This window comes from Melospiza georgiana, chromosome 28, assembly GCF_028018845.1.
Source record: "Melospiza georgiana isolate bMelGeo1 chromosome 28, bMelGeo1.pri, whole genome shotgun sequence".
Lineage (NCBI taxonomy): Eukaryota > Metazoa > Chordata > Aves > Passeriformes > Passerellidae > Melospiza > Melospiza georgiana.
Window position 1 is genome coordinate 2,229,284 of NC_080457.1, and position 18,395 is coordinate 2,247,678.

At 64.7% G+C, this 18,395-nt stretch overlaps 1 protein-coding gene across 1 annotated transcript; it reads right to left on the reverse strand.

The window, feature by feature from the left end:
* Positions 1–1,907: 1,907 nt before the first annotated feature.
* NR1D1 (nuclear receptor subfamily 1 group D member 1) lies at positions 1,908–10,733 on the reverse strand. The gene is made up of 8 exons (XM_058041604.1): positions 10,646–10,733; positions 7,813–8,160; positions 7,648–7,736; positions 7,419–7,563; positions 6,205–6,668; positions 5,898–6,083; positions 3,532–3,742; positions 1,908–2,183 (listed from the first exon to the last, which is right to left on the reverse strand). The coding sequence occupies exons 1-8, from the start codon at positions 10,671–10,673 to the stop codon at positions 1,984–1,986; spliced, it is 1,671 nt and encodes a 556-aa protein (XP_057897587.1). The 5' UTR covers positions 10,674–10,733; the 3' UTR covers positions 1,908–1,983.
* Between the last annotated feature and the right edge of the window lie 7,662 nt (positions 10,734–18,395).

Sequence of the window (18,395 nt, forward strand, 5' to 3'; positions counted from 1 at the left end):
TACGGGTCGTTTAAAAGCAGAAAATCCCAACACCAGACACGTCCCACCCCCCCCCCATAGGCACAGGGGGCCGGGCTGGGCTCCCCCCACACCCCAGACTCCCCCCCCAACCATTGGGGTTGTGTTGGGGGGGCCCTGCCAGACCCCTTGCAGCTGGGTTGGGGGGCACAGCGGGGCTGTGGGGTGCCCTGGGTGAGGGGGCGCCTGCCCCCAGCCCCAAACACCAGCGCCGGATTGGACCTTGGTGCAAAATGTCTTAAACCCCCACCCAGGGGCCTGGCTCGGGCGGGGGGGCCCGGCTGGGATCCCCAATTTGGGGGTCCCCACTTTGAGGGGTCCCCACTTTGAGGGGTCCCGGTTTGGGGGTCCCGGCAGCACCGGCTGCGGGCGGTGCAATAGGAGCCCAACACTAACGCCCGCCCTGGGCGGGGGGCACAGGCTCGGGGGTTCGCCCCCCACCCCTGGCACAGCACCGGTCCCACCTCGTGCCTTCGGGCCACGGGCGGGGCCGCGGCACCCGGGCGATGCCCCCCGCGCCCGGCGGTGCCCGTGACGGTGCCGCGGCTGTGCCACGTCGGTGCCAGCTGGCACAACGCCGGTGCCACGGCCACGCGTGTCGTGCCGTGTCAGTGCCACGGCAACTCCCGTTGGTGCAATGAGGGCACGGTGCCGGTGCCATGGCCGTGCCGGTACCGTGGCCATGCCACGCCGGTGCCGTGGCCGTTCCAGTGCTGGTGCCGTGGCCGTGCCAGTGCCGGCACCACGACTGTGCCATGCCAGTGCTGCGGCCGTTCCGGTGCCGGTGCCGTGGCCATGCCGTGGCCGTTCCGGTGCCGTTCCATGTCGTTGCGGTGCCGCTGCCGTGTCCCCGCGCGTCCCCGCGCACACTCCGCGCGACGCCGCGCGCTCCCGTCGCGACACGGGACGTGTCTTAATCAGCCCCCGTGACCCCCCCCCCATCCCCGCACACGCGGGGCCCTGGGGCAGCTTGTCCCGGGCTGGGCGGGGGGCTCAGCCCGGCCCCCCCACACCCGCTGCCCACCCGCACGCCCCCCACCCACCCTTCACACCCCCCACGCCCCCCCCGGGCCGTCCCCGCGTCTCCGTCTCGCGTCGCCATCGCACGTCCAGCACCCAGCGTTCGGTCCCGGGGGGCCACAGCGGTGCCCCCCACCCCTGCGCCACCTCCCCCGGGTCACCCCGCGTGTCCCCCCCACCCCGGTCCCCGTGCCCCCCTGTGTGTGTCCCCCCCCCCCAAGCACATACCTCATGGCTCCAGAGCTGCCCCTGCCCGCGGGCGTCGAGCCCGGCCAGCACTGGCCCAGCACGGCCCGGCTCGGCTCGGCGCGCCCCACGCGGGGTCCCCCACTATGCAGGGTGCTGGGGAGGGGGGTGGGGGGGTGGGGTTTGGGGTGGGGGGGGGGTCGCGGCCGGCGTCGCTGAATGTAGGGGCGCGGGCCGGGGGGGGCCGTGGAGCCCCCGTGACAATCACAGTCTGTGACGTGCGATTTTAAACCCTTTTGTGTTTTGGTCAGGATTTTAAAGAAAGATATTTTTATGGTAATTGTTGCTGGTCTATTTTACTATATATTTATGTAATAAATATATGATGAAAAAAAAAAAAAAAACCAACCAACCAAACCCCACCCCCCCCACTCCCCTCCCCGACCACCCCCTCCCCTCCTCTCTAGACCCACCCCCCCCTCCCCAGCACGGCTCTGCGCCCCCCCCCCGGCCGCCAGAACGGGGGTGTCGGGGCGAGGGGACCCCCCCGGCTCTGCCAGCGGTGCCGTGGGGGCGATGCCCGATTTGGGGTGGGGTGGGAGGGGGGTCCCAGCATCCCGGCGCCCACCTCGGGGTGAATCCCTGCGAGTCCAACGGGGTCGGTGCTGCCCCGGGGGGAGGGGGGGGAGTCTGTGTGTCCGTCCCCCCACGCTGTGGTGTATGTACAGGGGTGCGCGGGAGGGGGGTCCGGGGGGGGCACTACTGGGCGTCGATGCGGAAGGAGAGCAGCTTCTCGGAGTGGAGGTTGTTGAGGGTGCGCAGGTCCGGCAGCTTCAGCAGCAGTTTGGTGAAACGCGAGGTCTCGGCCGGGCGCGTCTTCAGCACGAGGGCGCGCAGGGCCCGCAGCAGCGTCTCCTGCAGCTGCTCCACCGAGGCCGTGTCCTCCATGCCCGAGCGGTCTGACGAGGCACGGGAGGGGAGGGGACACCTCAGTTCCACCCCCAAAAACCTCCTGATCGCACCCGGCATCACCCTGATCCCAGCGCTGAACCCCCTGATACTCCCCCGGTATCACCTCAATGCCACCCAAATCCCATCCCTGAATGCGCCAAACACCCCACTAACCCCCTGATCCCAGCCCCAAACCCCTTGATTCTTTTCCAAACTGCTCTGATCCCAGCCCCAAACCCCTCGATTCTTTTCCAAACCCCTCAATTCTTTTCCAAACTCCTCTGATCCCAGCCCCAAACCCCTTGATTCTTTTCCAAACTCCTCTGATCCCAGCCCCAAGCTCAATTCTCTTCCAAACTCCTCTGATCCCAGCCCCAAACCCCTTGATTCTTTTCCAAACTCCTCTGATCCCAGCCCCAAATTTGATTCTTTTCCAAACTCCTCGATTCTTTTCCAAACTCCTCTGATCCCAGCACCAAACTCCTCCATTCTTTTCCAAACTCGATTCTTTTCCAAACTCCTCTTCTCCCAACACCAAACCCCTCAATTCTTTTCCAAACCCCTCAATTCTTTTCCAAACTCCTCTGATCCCAGCCCCAAACCCCTCAATTCTTTTCCAAACTCTTCTCCTCCCAGCCCCAAGCTCAATTCTTTTCCAAACTCGATTCCTTTCCAAACTCCTCTTCTCCCAGCACCAAACCCCTCGATTCTTTTCCAAACTCCTCTGATCCCAGCCCCAAATTTGATTCTTTTCCAAACTCCTCTGATCCCAGTCCCAAATTTGATTCTTTTCCAAACTCCTCCCCGCACCAAACCCCTCAATTCTTTTCCAAACCCCTCAATTCTTTTCCAAACCCCTCAATTCTTTTCTAAACTCCTCTTCTCCCAGCCCCAAACCCCTCAATTCTTCTCCAAACTCCTCGATTCTTTTCCAAACTCCTCTGATCCCAGCCCCAAACTCCTCCATTCTCTTCCAAACTCGATTCTTTTCCAAACTGCTCTGATCCCAGCCCCAAACCCCTCGATTCTTTTTCAAACCCCTTGATTGTTTTCCAAACTCCTCTGATCCCAGTCCCAAACTCCTCAATTCTTTTCCAAATCCCTCGATTCTTTTCCAAACTCCTCCCAGCACCAAACCCCTCAATTCTTTCCCAAACTCCTCTGATCCCAGCCCCAAACCCCTCGATTCTTTTCCAAACTCCTCTGATCCCAGCCCCAAACCCCTCGATTCCAGCCCCAAACCCCTCGATTCTTTCCCAAACTCCTCTGATCCCAGCCCCAAACTCGATTCTTTTCCAAACTCCTCCGATCGCAGCCCCAACCTCCTCGACGTCCCCAAAATCCTCCCGTGCCCACCTGCTGAGACCAGGACAACGGCAGTGAAGAGCCCCAGCTCCTCGTCACTGAGCTCGAGGGCGCTGAGCTTCTCGCTGAAGTCGAACATGGCCCCCAGCAGGTCTCCCATGCCCATGGCCCACAGCTCCTCCAGCCCGTACCGCGTGCGGCTCATGAACGTCACCGTCTGCTCCTTCACGTCGAAGAGCGACGCAAAACGAACCATCAGCACCTGTGGGCAGGGGGCAGGACGTGGGGCAGGGCACCGGGCAGAGCTACGGGCACCGTGCTTCATGCCAGGGACATCGGTCTCCATGTTACAGCTCCCAAATGTGGGGCACTGCCATGCCAAGGGGCACCAGGCAATGCCAGGGGCATTGTGCCGTGCCATGGGCTCTGTGATCCATATTGTGACCCCCACATGTGGGGTACCATGCCATGGGCACTGTGTTTCATGCCACAGCGCCCAAATGTGGGGCACTGCCATGCCATGGGGCACCAGGCAATGCCAGGGACATTGTGCCCTGCCATGGGTTCTGTGATCCATATTGTGACCACCACATGTGGGGTGCCATGCCATGGGCACTGTGTGATGCCATGGGCACTGTGTTTCATGCCACAGCGCCCAAATGTGGGGCACTGCCGTGCCATGGGGCACCAGGCAATGCCAGGGGCATTGAACCATGCCATGGGCTCTGTGATCCATATTGTGACCACCAAACGTGGGGTACCATGCCATGGGCACTGCCACAGCGCCCAAATGTGGGGCACTGCCATGCCATGGGGCACCAGGCAATGCCAGGGGCATTGTGCCATGCCATGGGCTCTGTGATCCATATTGTGATCACCAAATGTGGGGTGCCATGCCATGGGCACTGTGTGATGCCATGGGCACTGTGTTTCATGCCACAGCTCCCTAATGTGGGGCACTGCCATGCCATGGGGCACCAGGCAATGCCAGGGGCATTGTGCTGTGCCATGGGCTCTGTGATCCATATTGTGACCACCAAATGTGGGGTGCCATGCCATGGGCACTGTGTGATGCCATGGGCACTGTGTTTCATGCCACGACTCCCAAATGTGGGGCACTGCTGTGCCATGGGCTCTGTGATCCATATTGTGACCATCAAATGCGGGGTACCATGCCATGGGCACTGTGCGATGCCAGGGGCATTGTGTTTCATGCCACAGCGCCCAAATGTGGGGCACTGCCGTGCCATGGGGCACCAGGCAATGCCAGGGGCATAGTGCGATGCCATGGGTTCTGTGATCCATATTGTGACCACCACATGTGGGGTGCCATGACCTGGGCACTGTGTGATGCCATGGGCACCATGGGCACTGTGTTTCATGCCACAGCTCCCAAATGTGGGGCACTGCCATGCCATGGGGCACCAGGCAATGCCAGGGGCATTGAACCATGCCATGGGCTCTGTGATCCATATTGTGACCACCACATGTGGGGTGCCATGACCTGGGCACTGTGTGATGCCATGGGCACCATGGGCACTGTGTTTCATGCCACAGCGCCCAAATGTGGGGCACTGCCGTGCCATGGGCTCTGTGATCCATATTGTGATCACCAAATGTGTGGTGCCATGCCATGGGCACTGTGTTTCATGCCACAGCTCCCAAATGTGGGGCACTGCCATGCCATGGGGCACCAGGCAATGCCAGGGGCATTGTGCCGTGCCATGGGCTCTGTGATCCATATTGTGACCACCAAATGTGGGGTACCATGCCATGGGCACTGTGTGATGCCATGGGTACTGTGTTTCATGCCACAGCTCCCAAATGTGGGGCACTGCTGTGCCATGGGGCATTGCGCCATGCCATGGGTTCTGTGACCACCAAATGTGGGGTGCCATGCCATGGGCACTGTGTGATGCCATGGGCACTGTGTTTCATGCCACGGCTCCCAAATGTGGGGCATTACAATGGGGCTTCATGTTAGCCCGTGGTGCCCAGTTGTGGGGTGCCATGCCATGCCTGGGGCATCGTGCTCCGTGCCACAGCTCCCAAAACGGTGGCACTGCAGTGCCATGGGGCGCTGTGTAATGCCAGGAGCACTGTGCTGCATGCCACAACTCCTGATTGTGAAGCACTGCAGTGCTGCAGGGCTCCATGCCAGTCCTCAGGGCACTGTGCCATGACAGGGACACCGCGCTCTGTGCCACAGATCCCAAATGTGGGGCACTGCAGTGCTGTGAGGCACCAGGCAATGCCACGGGCGCTGTGGCTCTCAAATGTGGGGCACTGCAATGCCACGGGGCTCCTGCCGTGTTCTTGCCCGCTGTTCCCATGCTTTGGGGCTCCGTGCCAGTCCACGGGGCACCCTGTCAGTCTGCGGGGCACCATCGAGCCCTCACCGTTATCCCAGGACGTACCTCAAAGGTGCCAGCCTTGAGCAGGGTGACCTGGTCGTGCTGGGAGAGCGCCTGGAAGCCGGGAATGTGCTTGGCGAACTCCACGACCTCGCGGACGGCGGGGGTGAAGCTGAGGGAGAAATCCTCCCAGATCTCCTGCACGGAGCGCCCGCTGCGCCCGGGCACGTGGCTGTTCATGGGGCACGCCTGCGGGGGAGCGGCGGTCAGCGGGCACCGGGGGCACCCCCGGGCTCTCCCCAGCGGGGATGAGGGGGTTGATGCGATCAGCGGCTAAAAGCAGCCCGGGGAGGGGAGCGGGAGCGCTCACCGGCAGGACGTCCTTGGGGCCGCGGGGCCAGGGGCACCCTCGCGGGGCCGGGGGCTCGGGGTAGGCGGCGGGGCACAGCCGGGGCTCGGGGGGCCCGGGGGCCCAGGCGGGGGGCGCGTCCCAGCGCAGGAGGCCGCTGTCGCAGGCGGGAGGGGGTCCCAGCTTGTCGTGCGCGTAGATGAAGATCTCCTTGTGCGCCTTGGCCACCTGCGCGATCACATCCTCGGTGGCCCCGCCGGGGCTGGGCGAGCGGGGCGGCGTCAGCTGCTGCGGGAACTGCGAGAAGCAGGCGGGGGGAGCGAGCGGAGGGGGGCCGGGGGGCGCTGCGTGCCCCCCGCCCGCGGCGGGACCCTCGCCGGGCCCCGGCATCGGCGGTGGGGCGCTGGCCATGCCGCCCATGGCGCTCTGCATCTCCGCCAGCATCCGCTGCTTCTCCCGCTTGGGGATGCGCCCGAAGCGCACGGCTGGGGGGGACACCGGGGTTAGGGGGACATCGGCGGATGGCGGGGACACCCCCATGCCCCCCCAGACCTGCACCGTGAGGGGGTGATGGGAGCGGGGCTGCATCCCTGCCCTGGGTTTGGAGGGGACACACAGCCTTAAAAATTGAATACTTGGTCCTGGAGGGGACCCAATATAGGGGGACCCATCCCGGGAGGGGACACGGAGCTTTTAAAAATTGAATACTCGGTCCTGGAGGGGACCCAATATAGGGGGACCCATCCTGGGACGGGACACGGAGCTTTTAAAAATTGAATACTCGGTCCTGGAGGGGACCCAATATAAGGGGACCCATCCTGGGAGGGGACACGGAGCTTTTAAAAATTGAATACTCGGTCCTGGAGAGGACAGACAGCCCTGAACATAGGGGAGCCCATCCCAGGAGGGGATGTAGAGATCTGAGTAGAGGAGGATGCATCCAAGAGAGGGAAATACAGCCTGGGTGTTGGGGGACCCGGTGTGGGAGGGTCAGCCCTGGCCATGGGGGGGGACATGCAGCTCTGGGCACGGAGGGGACACACAGCCCCACATATGGGGGGTGCCAGGAAAGGGGGACACATCCCCTGGGACAGGCACAGCCCCCGGCACAGGCGGGGAGCGGCTCCACAGGGGAGGCACAGCCCTGGAGACATCCCGGGAAGGGACCAGGGAAATCCCACCCCCGGAGGGAATCCCCGGCTCGGGACGTCACACGAGGGTCCCTCCGAGCTCACCATCACGGGACATGCCGACCAGCAGGCACTTCTTGAAGCGGCATTGCTGGCAGCGGTTGCGGTTGATGCGGACGATGGAGCAATTCTCGTTCTTGAGGCACTTCTTGTACTGGATGTTCTGCTGGATGCTGCGGCGGAAGAAACCCTGCGGGGCGAGCGGGGGGCATCACTGGGGGTCCCCGCAGTGTGACAGGGGCTCCGTGCCCCACCCCCGGCCCCATCCCGGTACCTTGCAGCCCTCGCAGGCGTGCACGCCGTAGTGGAAACCGGAGGCGACGTCCCCGCAGACTTTGCAGAGCAGCACCATCCCGTTGAGCTCTGCGGGGGGACGGGGGTCAGCGGGCTCCAGGGGCGGGGAGACGCCCCCTGCCACCCCCCCGGGAGCCCCACTCACTGGTGACGGTGCTGCCGGATTTGCTGGGCGAGCTGCGGCGCCGCTCGTCCGCGGGGACCGGCTGCACCCCGGGGAAATTCACCGAGGAGCTGAACGAGGAAGAGGAGGTGGAGGAGGAGGAAGAGGATGACGAGGAGGAGGAAGGGGAGCCGTCTTCATGAGGGGCCAGCGTGGCTCCGCCATAGGCGCGGGAATCCTGGAGGGAGCCGGTGGGCGATGGTGGGAAATAGGTGGGGAAGGGCTGCGAGCCCGACTGGGAGCTCCCGTTGGAGCTGTCGCTGCACAGGGACACGGGGCTGGTGCGGGTGGGAGAGGCGCCGCTGGAGCCCACGTAGCTGATCACCCCACCTGCAGAGAGAAGGAGCCGCTCATGCACCGAGCCGTGCCGGGCTCAGCCTCCCCCGCCTCACGGAGGTGGGTGGGATGCCCAGGGAAGCACCCCAAATCCATCGGCGATCAGGATCCGTGGGCATCCCGCGCTGCCACACGTGCGCTGAGCCGTGCCAGGCTCAGCCTCTGCCAGCTGAGGAGGGGGAAACCCCTCGGAGGGCGATGGCAGCCCCAGGTGGGGTGGGATCCGTAGGGAAGCATCCCAGATCCACGGGCATCCCTGTGGGCCAATTATGCGCTGAGCTACACCAGGCACCGCGGGGGTGGGGGGGAAGCCCCCCGGAGGGGAATCGCAGCCCCACGCGGGGTGGGGTCTCCAGGGAAGCGGCCCGGATGCGTCCCGGATCCGCGGATCTCCCGCTGAGCCGCACGTGTGCCGCCCACCCTGAGTCAGGCACCGCACCCAGCGGCAGCCACGGGCCGCGGCCCCACGTGCGACGGGGACAGCCGGGTTTATCCGGGTACGTGCCGGCTGGGGACACGGGCAGGGCACCCCGGAATTGCCTGCAGCAGGAATGTGGGCTGGGAACCCTCTGCAGAGGTGAAATCAGGAGGTCACCGAGTTGCTGCTGCCGTTCCTGGCTCGGTGCCTGCAGCTCCCGCCCCACGGCTCCCGGGACGGTCCCACGGCGCAGCCCCCCCCCCCCGGTACTGGGGTGCCCCCAGTGCAGCCCCTCCATGGCACCAGCGCAGCCCCCCAAACTGGGGGGGGGTAAGTCCGCACTGCAGGACTGAGGAGCTGTGTGAAGACCCCCGAAAATGGGGAGCAGGACAGGGGGGACACACGCGTGGCCCCTGGCTGAAGGCACAGCCGTTGTCACCCCACTCACGGGGCAGGGACGGCAGCACCGGGACACGACTCCGGGCTGGGACACGTGGATGGTGATGTCGGGGACACACGGGATCACCGGGGCCATGTGTCTCCCGCCGCACACGGTGCCGCTGGCACAGATGCCACGCGCCAGAGCCAGCTTGTCACCATCCCCCCTGCACTGAGCCATCTCCAAAGGGGGTCACCGAATTGGGGACAGTGGGTCCCACCTCCAGGCCAGCTGATCCTGGCGACCCCCCCCCCCCCCCCGCTGCTAAGGTACCAAAATAATTGGGGGGATCCCCGCACCCCAAAAGCCTCGGGACACCCATTTTAGGATTTTTAGGGTGCGGGGATTCCCCAGAAAGGCTCGCCCCAGAGAGAGGGAAACTCTGTTGACCCCAAAACAGAGGGAACCCCCCCAAACAGGCTCTCCGCAGCCCCCCCCGAGCTCAGGCGGCCTCACGCCGCCGCCCCACGTGCTCCCGCCGCACGTGGCCCCCTAAACCCCGCCCCTTCACGCTTTACCACGCCCACCCGCCTCCCATTGGCCAAACTCCGCCCCGCCCCCTCTCGTTGCCCCGGAGACAGAGCCGCCCCCCCAATGAACGGCGGCGTCCCCAGTTCCGCGCGTGACGTCATCGCTGATGTCATGCGCCGACCAATGGGAGGGGGCGGGGCGGGGCTGAGGGGAAAACAAACTCCGCACGTGGCAGCGGCGGGGAGGGGGACACGTGCGGGGGGGGAACACGGGGGAAGGGGGGGGCACCGCCTCCGGTCCCCCCCGCCCGGTGCGCAGGGAGCCCCGACACGCGCGGCGCCGCCTCGGCCGTCCACGGGCTGCCCGGTCCCGTGGCCGCGGTGCCGCTGATAGCGACAACCCGGTCCCGTGGCCGCGGTCCCCTCCGGTCACCCTGATCGGTGCCGCCGCCCGGTACACACCGATCCCCGTGTCCCGGTTCCTGGACAGCCCGGTGCCGCTGCCCCAGGAGACAACAGCCGGACCCGCTTCGCTCCCCTCCGGTTCCGCCGCCCAGGACACAACAATCCCCGCTCTCACCCTTCCTACCCCTGCGTCCAGCACTCTCCGCCGTTCGGGAATCCTCGGTCCCGGTCTCCGGGACACCCGGGTCCCGCCGCGCTCCCCTCCGATCCCGCTGTCCGGGACCTCCCGGAACACGGATCCCCGTTCTCAGCCTTCCTACCCCCGCGTCCCGCACGCTCCGGCGTTCGGGACAGCCCAGTCCGGTCTCCATCCCTCCTGCCCCGATCACCGGAGCACCCCGGTGCGGGTGTTCACCTTGCCCCGGTGTGCAAGTCGCCCGGTACCGGCGCGCAGCCCTCCCTACCCTCCTCCCGGGGACACCCCGGCCCCGCTGTCCGAGCCTTACCCCGCTCCGCAGGACCCCCCGGTCCCGGTAGGACGGAGCCCCGTTCCGGGACGCGGTCCCAGCGCGCATCCTGCCCGGTCGGGCGTGCGGGACCCCTCGGTCCCGGTGTCCGGACCCCTCCAACTCGCGTCTCAAGCGCGCAGCCCCTCTCCGCGGTCCCGGGGCGCTGCCCCCCGATCCGCTCCGGTGCCGGTGCCCGCACGGTGGTCCCGGGGATGGGGGGCTCCGGCGGGGCACTGACCTGTGCTGCCGGCCTCGGGGGCCGCCATCCTGTCCCGGCCCCGTGAGCCTCCCGGAGCGGAGCCGCGCCGAGCCGTGCCGCGCCGCCGCCCGGTGCGGGCTGTTGTGCGCCCGCCGCCCGCCCCGCCGCCCCCCGCACCGGCCGCGGCTGCGCACTGGGCCGCACGCGGCGCCGCCGCCTCCCCCATGTGATTCCCGGGGACAGCCTCGTGCCCCAGTGACACACTTTCCGCCGGCGGCCCCGGCCCCGCGCCGCCGCTGGGGAGCCCGGGCTCGGCGGGGACCCCCGCACCGGGGCCGCCCGACGGACCGCGGGGACCGGGACCCGCACCGGGGGGGACACGGGGCGCCCCGTGGGGCAGCGCAGCACGGTCCCCGTGCGCGCTGGGGACCCCCGGGCGCAGCAGTGTCCCCTGCACTGCGGACACTTGGGTGCAGCACCTGACACATCTGTCACCTGGCGCGACACCATCCCCCCGCTCACGGCACCGGCGGCGCTGTCACCTGCGCTGGCGACACCTGAGCGCGGCGCTGGCTGTCCCCTGCAGCGGGGACATCCACTGTCACTCTGCGTGCCACCTTCCCCTGGCGACACCTGGGCAGCGATGCCACCCCGCACAACACTGGGGACACCCAGGTGCCTCTGTCACCCCTCAAATCGCAGCCCGTTGTCCTGGGGACACCCGGGCACCCCGCGTGGCACTGTCCCCTGCACTGGGGACACTCAGCTATCCCGGTCACCCCACATGGCACCGTCTCCTGTGCCCACCTGTTCCAGCAGCGCGGGTTGCCTGTGCATGGCACAGCCCCCTGCCCGCTGTCCCCACGCTGTCCCCACGCTGTCCCCGCGGGTGCCCGCTGTGGCACGTGCCTGGCATCCACATCCCAGCCTGGCCCCGCTCCTGGCTGCCGCGGGGGCTGCGGCAACGCCGTGCCAGGGCACAATTGCTGGCAGATCTGGGTCGCGGAGCCGGCCGGGGCCAGCCCAGCCCCGGTGGCACCGTGGGGCTCCCTGGATGCCCCTGCAGGAAGGTTTTGGGGGGTGCCCATGTGCCGGGCGCTGCCCTGGCACCCAGCCAGGAGGAGAAGGAGCCGAACACGGATGTGCCAGCGCCGGGAAATCCTCCGAGCTCATCCCGCAGGAGGGGAGGCCTCCGGTGTCCCTGCGGAGTCCCCGGGGAGGGGTACACCAGAGCTGCGCACCCCAAACACCCCCTGGAACCCCTCAGCTGGCGGCGTCCGGGCTTTGCTGGGGGTGCTCCGGGATTTTGGGGTTCCCCAAGGCACTGGGGCAGGGGGAACACCCCGACACCCCACAGGACGTGCCCTTGCCCTGAGTCACGGGGCGGGTGCGCGGGGCCGCGGCACCTCCGGCCGCGAGAACCGCGGGAGGATGTGTGGGAACGGGGAACCCGGGGGGGACACCCCGTTCCTGGGGTGAAGGAGGGACCCCCGTGGCCGCACCGTGCAGTGCCTCCGGCCCCCGCAGCTCCCGGCACGTTCCCGGGGATTATCCGTGACTCAGCCGCGCGTCTGCCTTGGGAAAACATCCCCGCGCACGGCGCTGCGGCACACGGCGCCGGGGATGCTCGCCTGATCCCCCCGGAATCCCCGGGACCGGACAAATCTTTTGGGGTCTCTCTGTGGGAACCCCGCACGGGGGGCTGTGAGCAGGGACCCCCCCAACTGGGCACAGCTGGGAAATTTCCGGGATATCCCCATTCTGGGAGCACCCATGGGAGAGGAGCCACCAAAGCCATGGGGACAGGGGGGTTCTGCCGCTGACGTGAGCGGGGAACGCCCCCAGAGGCCGGGTCTGTGTCTCGGGGGGCTCCCTGGGCACCCCGACGTGGCAGCGCCCCGTGCCAAGCAGTGCAGGGCACGGAGGGGGCACCTGAACGCCCCGCAAGGTCGCCACACGCCAGATTCACTCCTAAATCCTGCACTTGCACGGATCTGTGCAGCCCTGCGCCCCCAAACCCTGCATTCCTGCATCCTGCACCCCCAAACCCTGCACCCCTGCATCCTGCACCCCCAAACCCTGCATCCCTGCATCCTGCACCCCAAATCCTGCATCCCTGCATCCCCAAACTCTGCACTCCTGCATCCTGCACCCCCAAACCCTGCATTCCTGCATCCTGCACCCCCAAACCCTGCATCCCTGCATCCTGCACCCCAAATCCTGCATCCCTGCATCCCCAAACTCTGCACTCCTGCATCCCAAACTCTGCATCCCTGCATCCTGCACCCATAAACTCTGCATCCCTGAATCCTGCACCCCAAACCCTGCACCCCTGCATCCTGCACCCCCAAACCCTGCATTCCTGTATCCTGCACCCCAAACCCTGCATCCCTGCATCCTGCACCCCCAAACTCTGCATCCTGCACCCCCAAACTCTGCATCCCTGCACCCCAAATCCTGCATCCCTGCATCCCCAAACCCTGCACTCCTGCATCCTGCACCCCAAACTCTGCATCCCTGCACCCATAAACTCTGCATCCTGCACCCCAAACCCTGCACCCCTGCATCCTGCACCCCAAATCCTGCATCCCTGCACCCCCAAACCCTGCACCCCTGCATCTTGCACCCCAAATCCTGCATCCCCTCATCCTGCACCCCAAACCCTGCATCCCTGCATCCTGCACCCCCAAACTCCGCATCCCTGCATCCCCAAACCCTGCACTCCTGCATCCCAAACTCTGCATCCCTGCATCCTGCACCCCCAAACTCCGCATCCCTGTACTTTCCTGAGGATCCTGCAAGCCCAGATCCTGACCCCCTGTATCCTGCACCCCCAAACCCTGCACTCCTGCATTCTGCACCCCCAAACTCTGCACTCTTGCATCCTGCACCCCCAATCCGGCATCCCTGCATCCTGCACCCCCAAACCCTGCATCCCAGCATCCTGCACCCCAAAACTGCATTCTGCACCCCCATACTCTGCACCCTTGCATCCCGCACCCCCAAACTCTGCATCCCGGCATCCTGCACCCCCAAACCCTGCATCCCCGCAAATCCTGCACCCCTAAACTCCGCATCCCGGTACTTTCCTGAGGATCCCGCAAGGATCCTGCCCCCCCTGTATCCTGCACCCCCACACATCCTGCACCTCCCGGGGTCGTGCCAGGACGCCGCGGGGTACCCCCCACCCGCCGTGGCGTGCCCGGACTGTCGAGGGGCACACACCCATCACCCCGTCCGTGCCACCGGCTGTGCCCCTGCCCTTCCCGTGCCCCAGGTGGCACCCCCCATTTCAACACTCGGCATTTCCCTCCCCGCCACTGCTGCCGGGGGCAGGAGGCAGCGGTGGGGCCGGTGCCCGGTGCGGTGCCCGGTGCCCGGTGCCCGGTGCCGGTGCCGGTGCCGTGGCCGTGCCGCGTGACGCTCGCCCCGCTTCCCGGCCGGCGCCTGCGTGCCCAGGGTTTATTTTTACTCGGGGCTGGAGCCTTGTTTACCTTGTTGAACCTTTTCCAGGAAAAGGGAGGGGGTGTGTGTGTGTCTCCGCCGGGACACCGGGGACTCGTTCCTGCTTATCCCCCCCTCGGCCCCCGGGGGCTGCCACGGGACGGGACCCCCAATCCTGCACCCCCAGCCCCACTCGGACACCCCCAGAGCCACCGTGGGGCTGCAGCTCCCCTGTGGGTTTGGGGACAGCGGGTCCTGCTGTGTCCCCGTGTCACCCTACACTCACCGAGCCTCAGTTTCCCCACTCGTAACTGAGCTTTGGGGGGGGGCAACCTGAGGTGCGGGTGCAACCCAATTTGGGGGTCCTGCACCCCTGACCCCCAATTTGTGTCCCCGTTGGGGGGAAGAGTGGGGCAGGACCCGCAGTGGTGCTGTAGGGGCAGGGGAGTGCTTGGAGGGTCGGGTTTTGGGGTGTTTTGGGGCGGTTTTTGGGGTGTTTTGGGGCGGTTTTTGGGGTGTTTTCCTGCAGGGAGCAGCCCTGGCTCGGCCCCTGGCTCTTGGCTGGGGCAGCAGCTCCCGCTGCCAGATTTGTCCTCCCTCCCCGGGAACGGGAAAAATCGGGTAAACAAGGCATTCCTGGCCCCGGGCGGGGCACCCCGCGGCAGGTGGGGGCACCCCAAGACAGGCGGGGACACCCCGCGGTGTGCGGGCACTGCGGAACGGGGCAGAGCGGGGTAGGGGTGCAGAGAGACCCCAGGAAGTGCAGGGATTTGGGGTGTAGCGTTTGGGGGTACAGGGACCGACCCCCAAGAGGGGCAGGAGTGCAGGATTGTGGGGGGCAGGAGCGCACAGATTTGTGGATGTGTGGGATTTAGGGATGCATGCACCCCGGGAGGTTGCAGGGACCCCAAAGAATGCAGGATCAGGGGGTGTAGGGACCCCATGAGGATTTAGGGGTGCAGGGCCACAGGAAAGGTGCATTGGGATGGTTTGGGGGGTCTCAGCACCCCAGGAGGGTTCGGGGCCCCAGAAATTGGGGTGACACTGTGACATGGCGGTGCAAAAGGGGTGCGGGAGCCCGGGGGTAGGGGGGACCCCAATGTGTTCATCATGTGGGGGGCTCTGGGGAGCACCCCCAGGGGGAGGAGCCCTGGCAGGTGGGGATCCCTCTCACCTGCCCCCAGCCCCCCCCAATATCTCAGCGATGTTTGTGTTCCCTCCGCAGCCTTGGGACCCCGCGGGGGGGGGATAAAAGGCGGGTAGGGGGGCGGGACAGCAGCGGGAACTCCTTCATCCTCCACATCCCCCTCCTCAGACCCACCGCCTGCGAGCCCTCCTCCCCTCTCCCCTTCCGCCCCAAGTCACCCCAAGTTTGACCTTCCCAAGAGTCAAACCTGTGAGCAAGTGGGGAGGGGGCCACCCCATTAACACCCACCCCCCCCCTCCAAACCCACAGGTCACAGAGAGGCCACGGCGCCGTGGCCAGCGGCCGGGTTGGCATCTGTGCCAGCCCATGTGAGCGGGCTCCCTCCTCCTCCTCCTCCTCCTCTTCCTCCTCCTCCTCCTCCTCTCGCGGGGAGCCCTCTCCATGCGCGTCACGTGGCGCTGGCATGTGCGCCCTGCTCCATTTTTAGCCCCAGCAGCCTCCGTGCTGCAGAGCCATGTGCGGGCGGGTGCCGGCCGGCACGTGGGCCTGCCGCAGCGGGCACCGGCACCGGCACCGGCACCGGCACCGGCACCGGCCCGGGCACGGCGGGGACACGGCACCGTGTGTGCGGATAGGGATGTGTGTGTGTGTGTGTGTGTGTGTGTGTGTGTGTGTGTGTGTGTGTGTGTGTGTGTGAGCATGGCTCTGCGTGTGTGTGAACATGGCTCTGTGTGTGTGAACATGGCTCCGTGTGTGTGAACATGGCTCTGTGTGTGTGAGCATGGTTCTGTATGTGTGTGAGCACTGTCATGTGTGTGAACATGGCTCTGTGTGTGTGTGAGCACTGTCATGTCTGTGAACATGGCTCTGTGTGTGTGTGAGCATGGTTCTGTGTCTGTGAACATGGCTCTGTGTCTGTGAACATGGCTCTGTGTGTGTGAGCATGGCTCTGTGTGTGAGCATGGTTCTGTATGTGTGTGAGCACTGTCATGTCTGTGAACATGGCTCCGTGTGTGTGAACATGGCTCTGTGTGTTTGAGCACTGCCATGTGTGTGAACATGGTCATGTGTGTGTGTGAGCACTGTCATGTGTGTGAACATGGTTATGTGTGTGTGTGAACATGGCTCTGTGTGTGTGAGCACTGTCATGTCTGTGAACATGGCTCCGTGTGTGTGAACATGGTTCTGTATGTGTGTGAGCACTGTCATGTCTGTGAACATGGTCATGTGTGTGTGAACGTGGCTCTTTGTGTGTTTGAGCACTGCCATGTGTGTGAACATGGTCATGTGTGTGTGTGAACCTGGCTCTGTGTGTGTGTGAACATGGCTCTCTGTGTGTTTGAGCACTCTCACATGTTTGAACATGGTCATGTGTGTGTGAGAACGTGGTTCTGTGTGTTTGAGCACTGTCATGCATGTGAACATGGCTCTGTATGTGTCAGCATGGTCACACGTGTGTGAACATGGCTTTCTGTGTGTGTTTGAGCACTGTCACGTGTGTGAACATGGCTCTGTGTGTGTGAGCACTGTCATGCATGTCAGCATGGTCACACGTGTGTGAACACGGCTCTGTGTGTGAACATGGTCATGTGTGTGTGTGAGCACTGTCATGTGTGTGAACATGGTCATGTGTGTGTGTGAACATGGCTGTGTGTGTGTGAGCACTGTCATGTCTGTGAACATGGTCATGTGTGTGTGTGAGCACTGTCATGTGTGTGAACATGGCCCTTTGTGTGTTTGAGCACTGCCATGTGTGTGAACATGGCTGTGTGTGTGAACATGGCTCTGGGTATGTGTGAACATGGCTCTCCGTGTGTTTGAGCACTGCCATGTGTGTGAACATTTTCATGTGTGTGTGTGAACATGGCTCTCTGTGTGTTTGAGCACTCTCACATGTTTGAACATGGTCATGTGTGTGTGAGAACGTGGTTCTGTGTGTTTGAGCACTGTCATGCATGTGAACATGGCTCTGTATGTGTCAGCATGGTCACACGTGTGTGAACATGGCTTTCTGTGTGTGTTTGAGCACTGTCACGTGTGTGAACATGGCTCTGTGTGTGTGAGCACTGTCATGCATGTCAGCATGGTCACACGTGTGTGAACACGGCTCTGTGTGTGTGAACATGGCTATGTGTACTAACCCGGTCATGTCTGTGTGAGCACAGCCACACGTGTGTGCAACCACAGCCATGTACATGTGTGAGCAGTGTGTGTGTGTGAGCACAGCCACACGTGTGTACAACCACATCTGTGTGTGTGTGAGCACAGCCACACGTGTGTACAACCACAGCCATGTACATGTGTGAGCACAGTGTGTGTGTGAGCACAGCCACACGTGTGTACAACCACATCTGTGTGTGTGTGAGCACAGTGTGTGTGTGTGAGCACAGCCACACGTGTGTACAACCACATCTGTGTGTGTGTGAGCACAGCCACACGTGTGTACAACCACAGCACAGCCACACTCATGTACAGCCAGGATATAAATACAAGAGCAGCCACACACGTGTGTCACACAGCCAACCATGGCTCTGTGTGTGTATGACAATGGCCACACACGTGTGTAAACACAGATGTGCGTGTGTTTTTGAGCACACCCACACAGGTGTTTGCACACTGCCACCCCTGTGAGTGACCACAGCCACATGTGCACAGTGACACGGGGGGGGGGGGGGGGACACAACCACAGCCCCCCGTGTCTGAGCAGCACCCACCCGTGTGCCCACGCTGCTGCCAGGGCTCGATGTGACCCACGGCACAGCGGGAACCTCGCAGGGGCTTCCCCAGTGCCACACCGCGGGGGTGGCACCGCCGCCGTGACCCGGCCACCAGGAGCAGGGGCACCCTGAGGCTGCCCGGGGCTGGGTGAAGGGGGATCTCCCCCCGCGTGTGTTTGCGTGTCCCTGAGGAGCGCGGCTCTGCAGAGGGAGCCACGTCCCCCACGTGTCCCCTGTGCGTCCCCAGCACGTGCCACGCGTGTCCCCTGTGCGTCCCCGGTGACACGGCCCCGTGTGCCGCGGGAGGGGCGGAGTTTCAGCCGCGAGAGGGGGAAATGCTCCTCCGTGCGCGTTTGTGTGTGTGTGTACGTGTACATACATGTCCCTACGTGTGCCTGCAGTGCGGGCTGTGCGTGTGCATGAGTGTGCACACATGACCGTGCCCCGGGACTGCAGTCGGGGGTGCTGAGCAGGGGCTGCA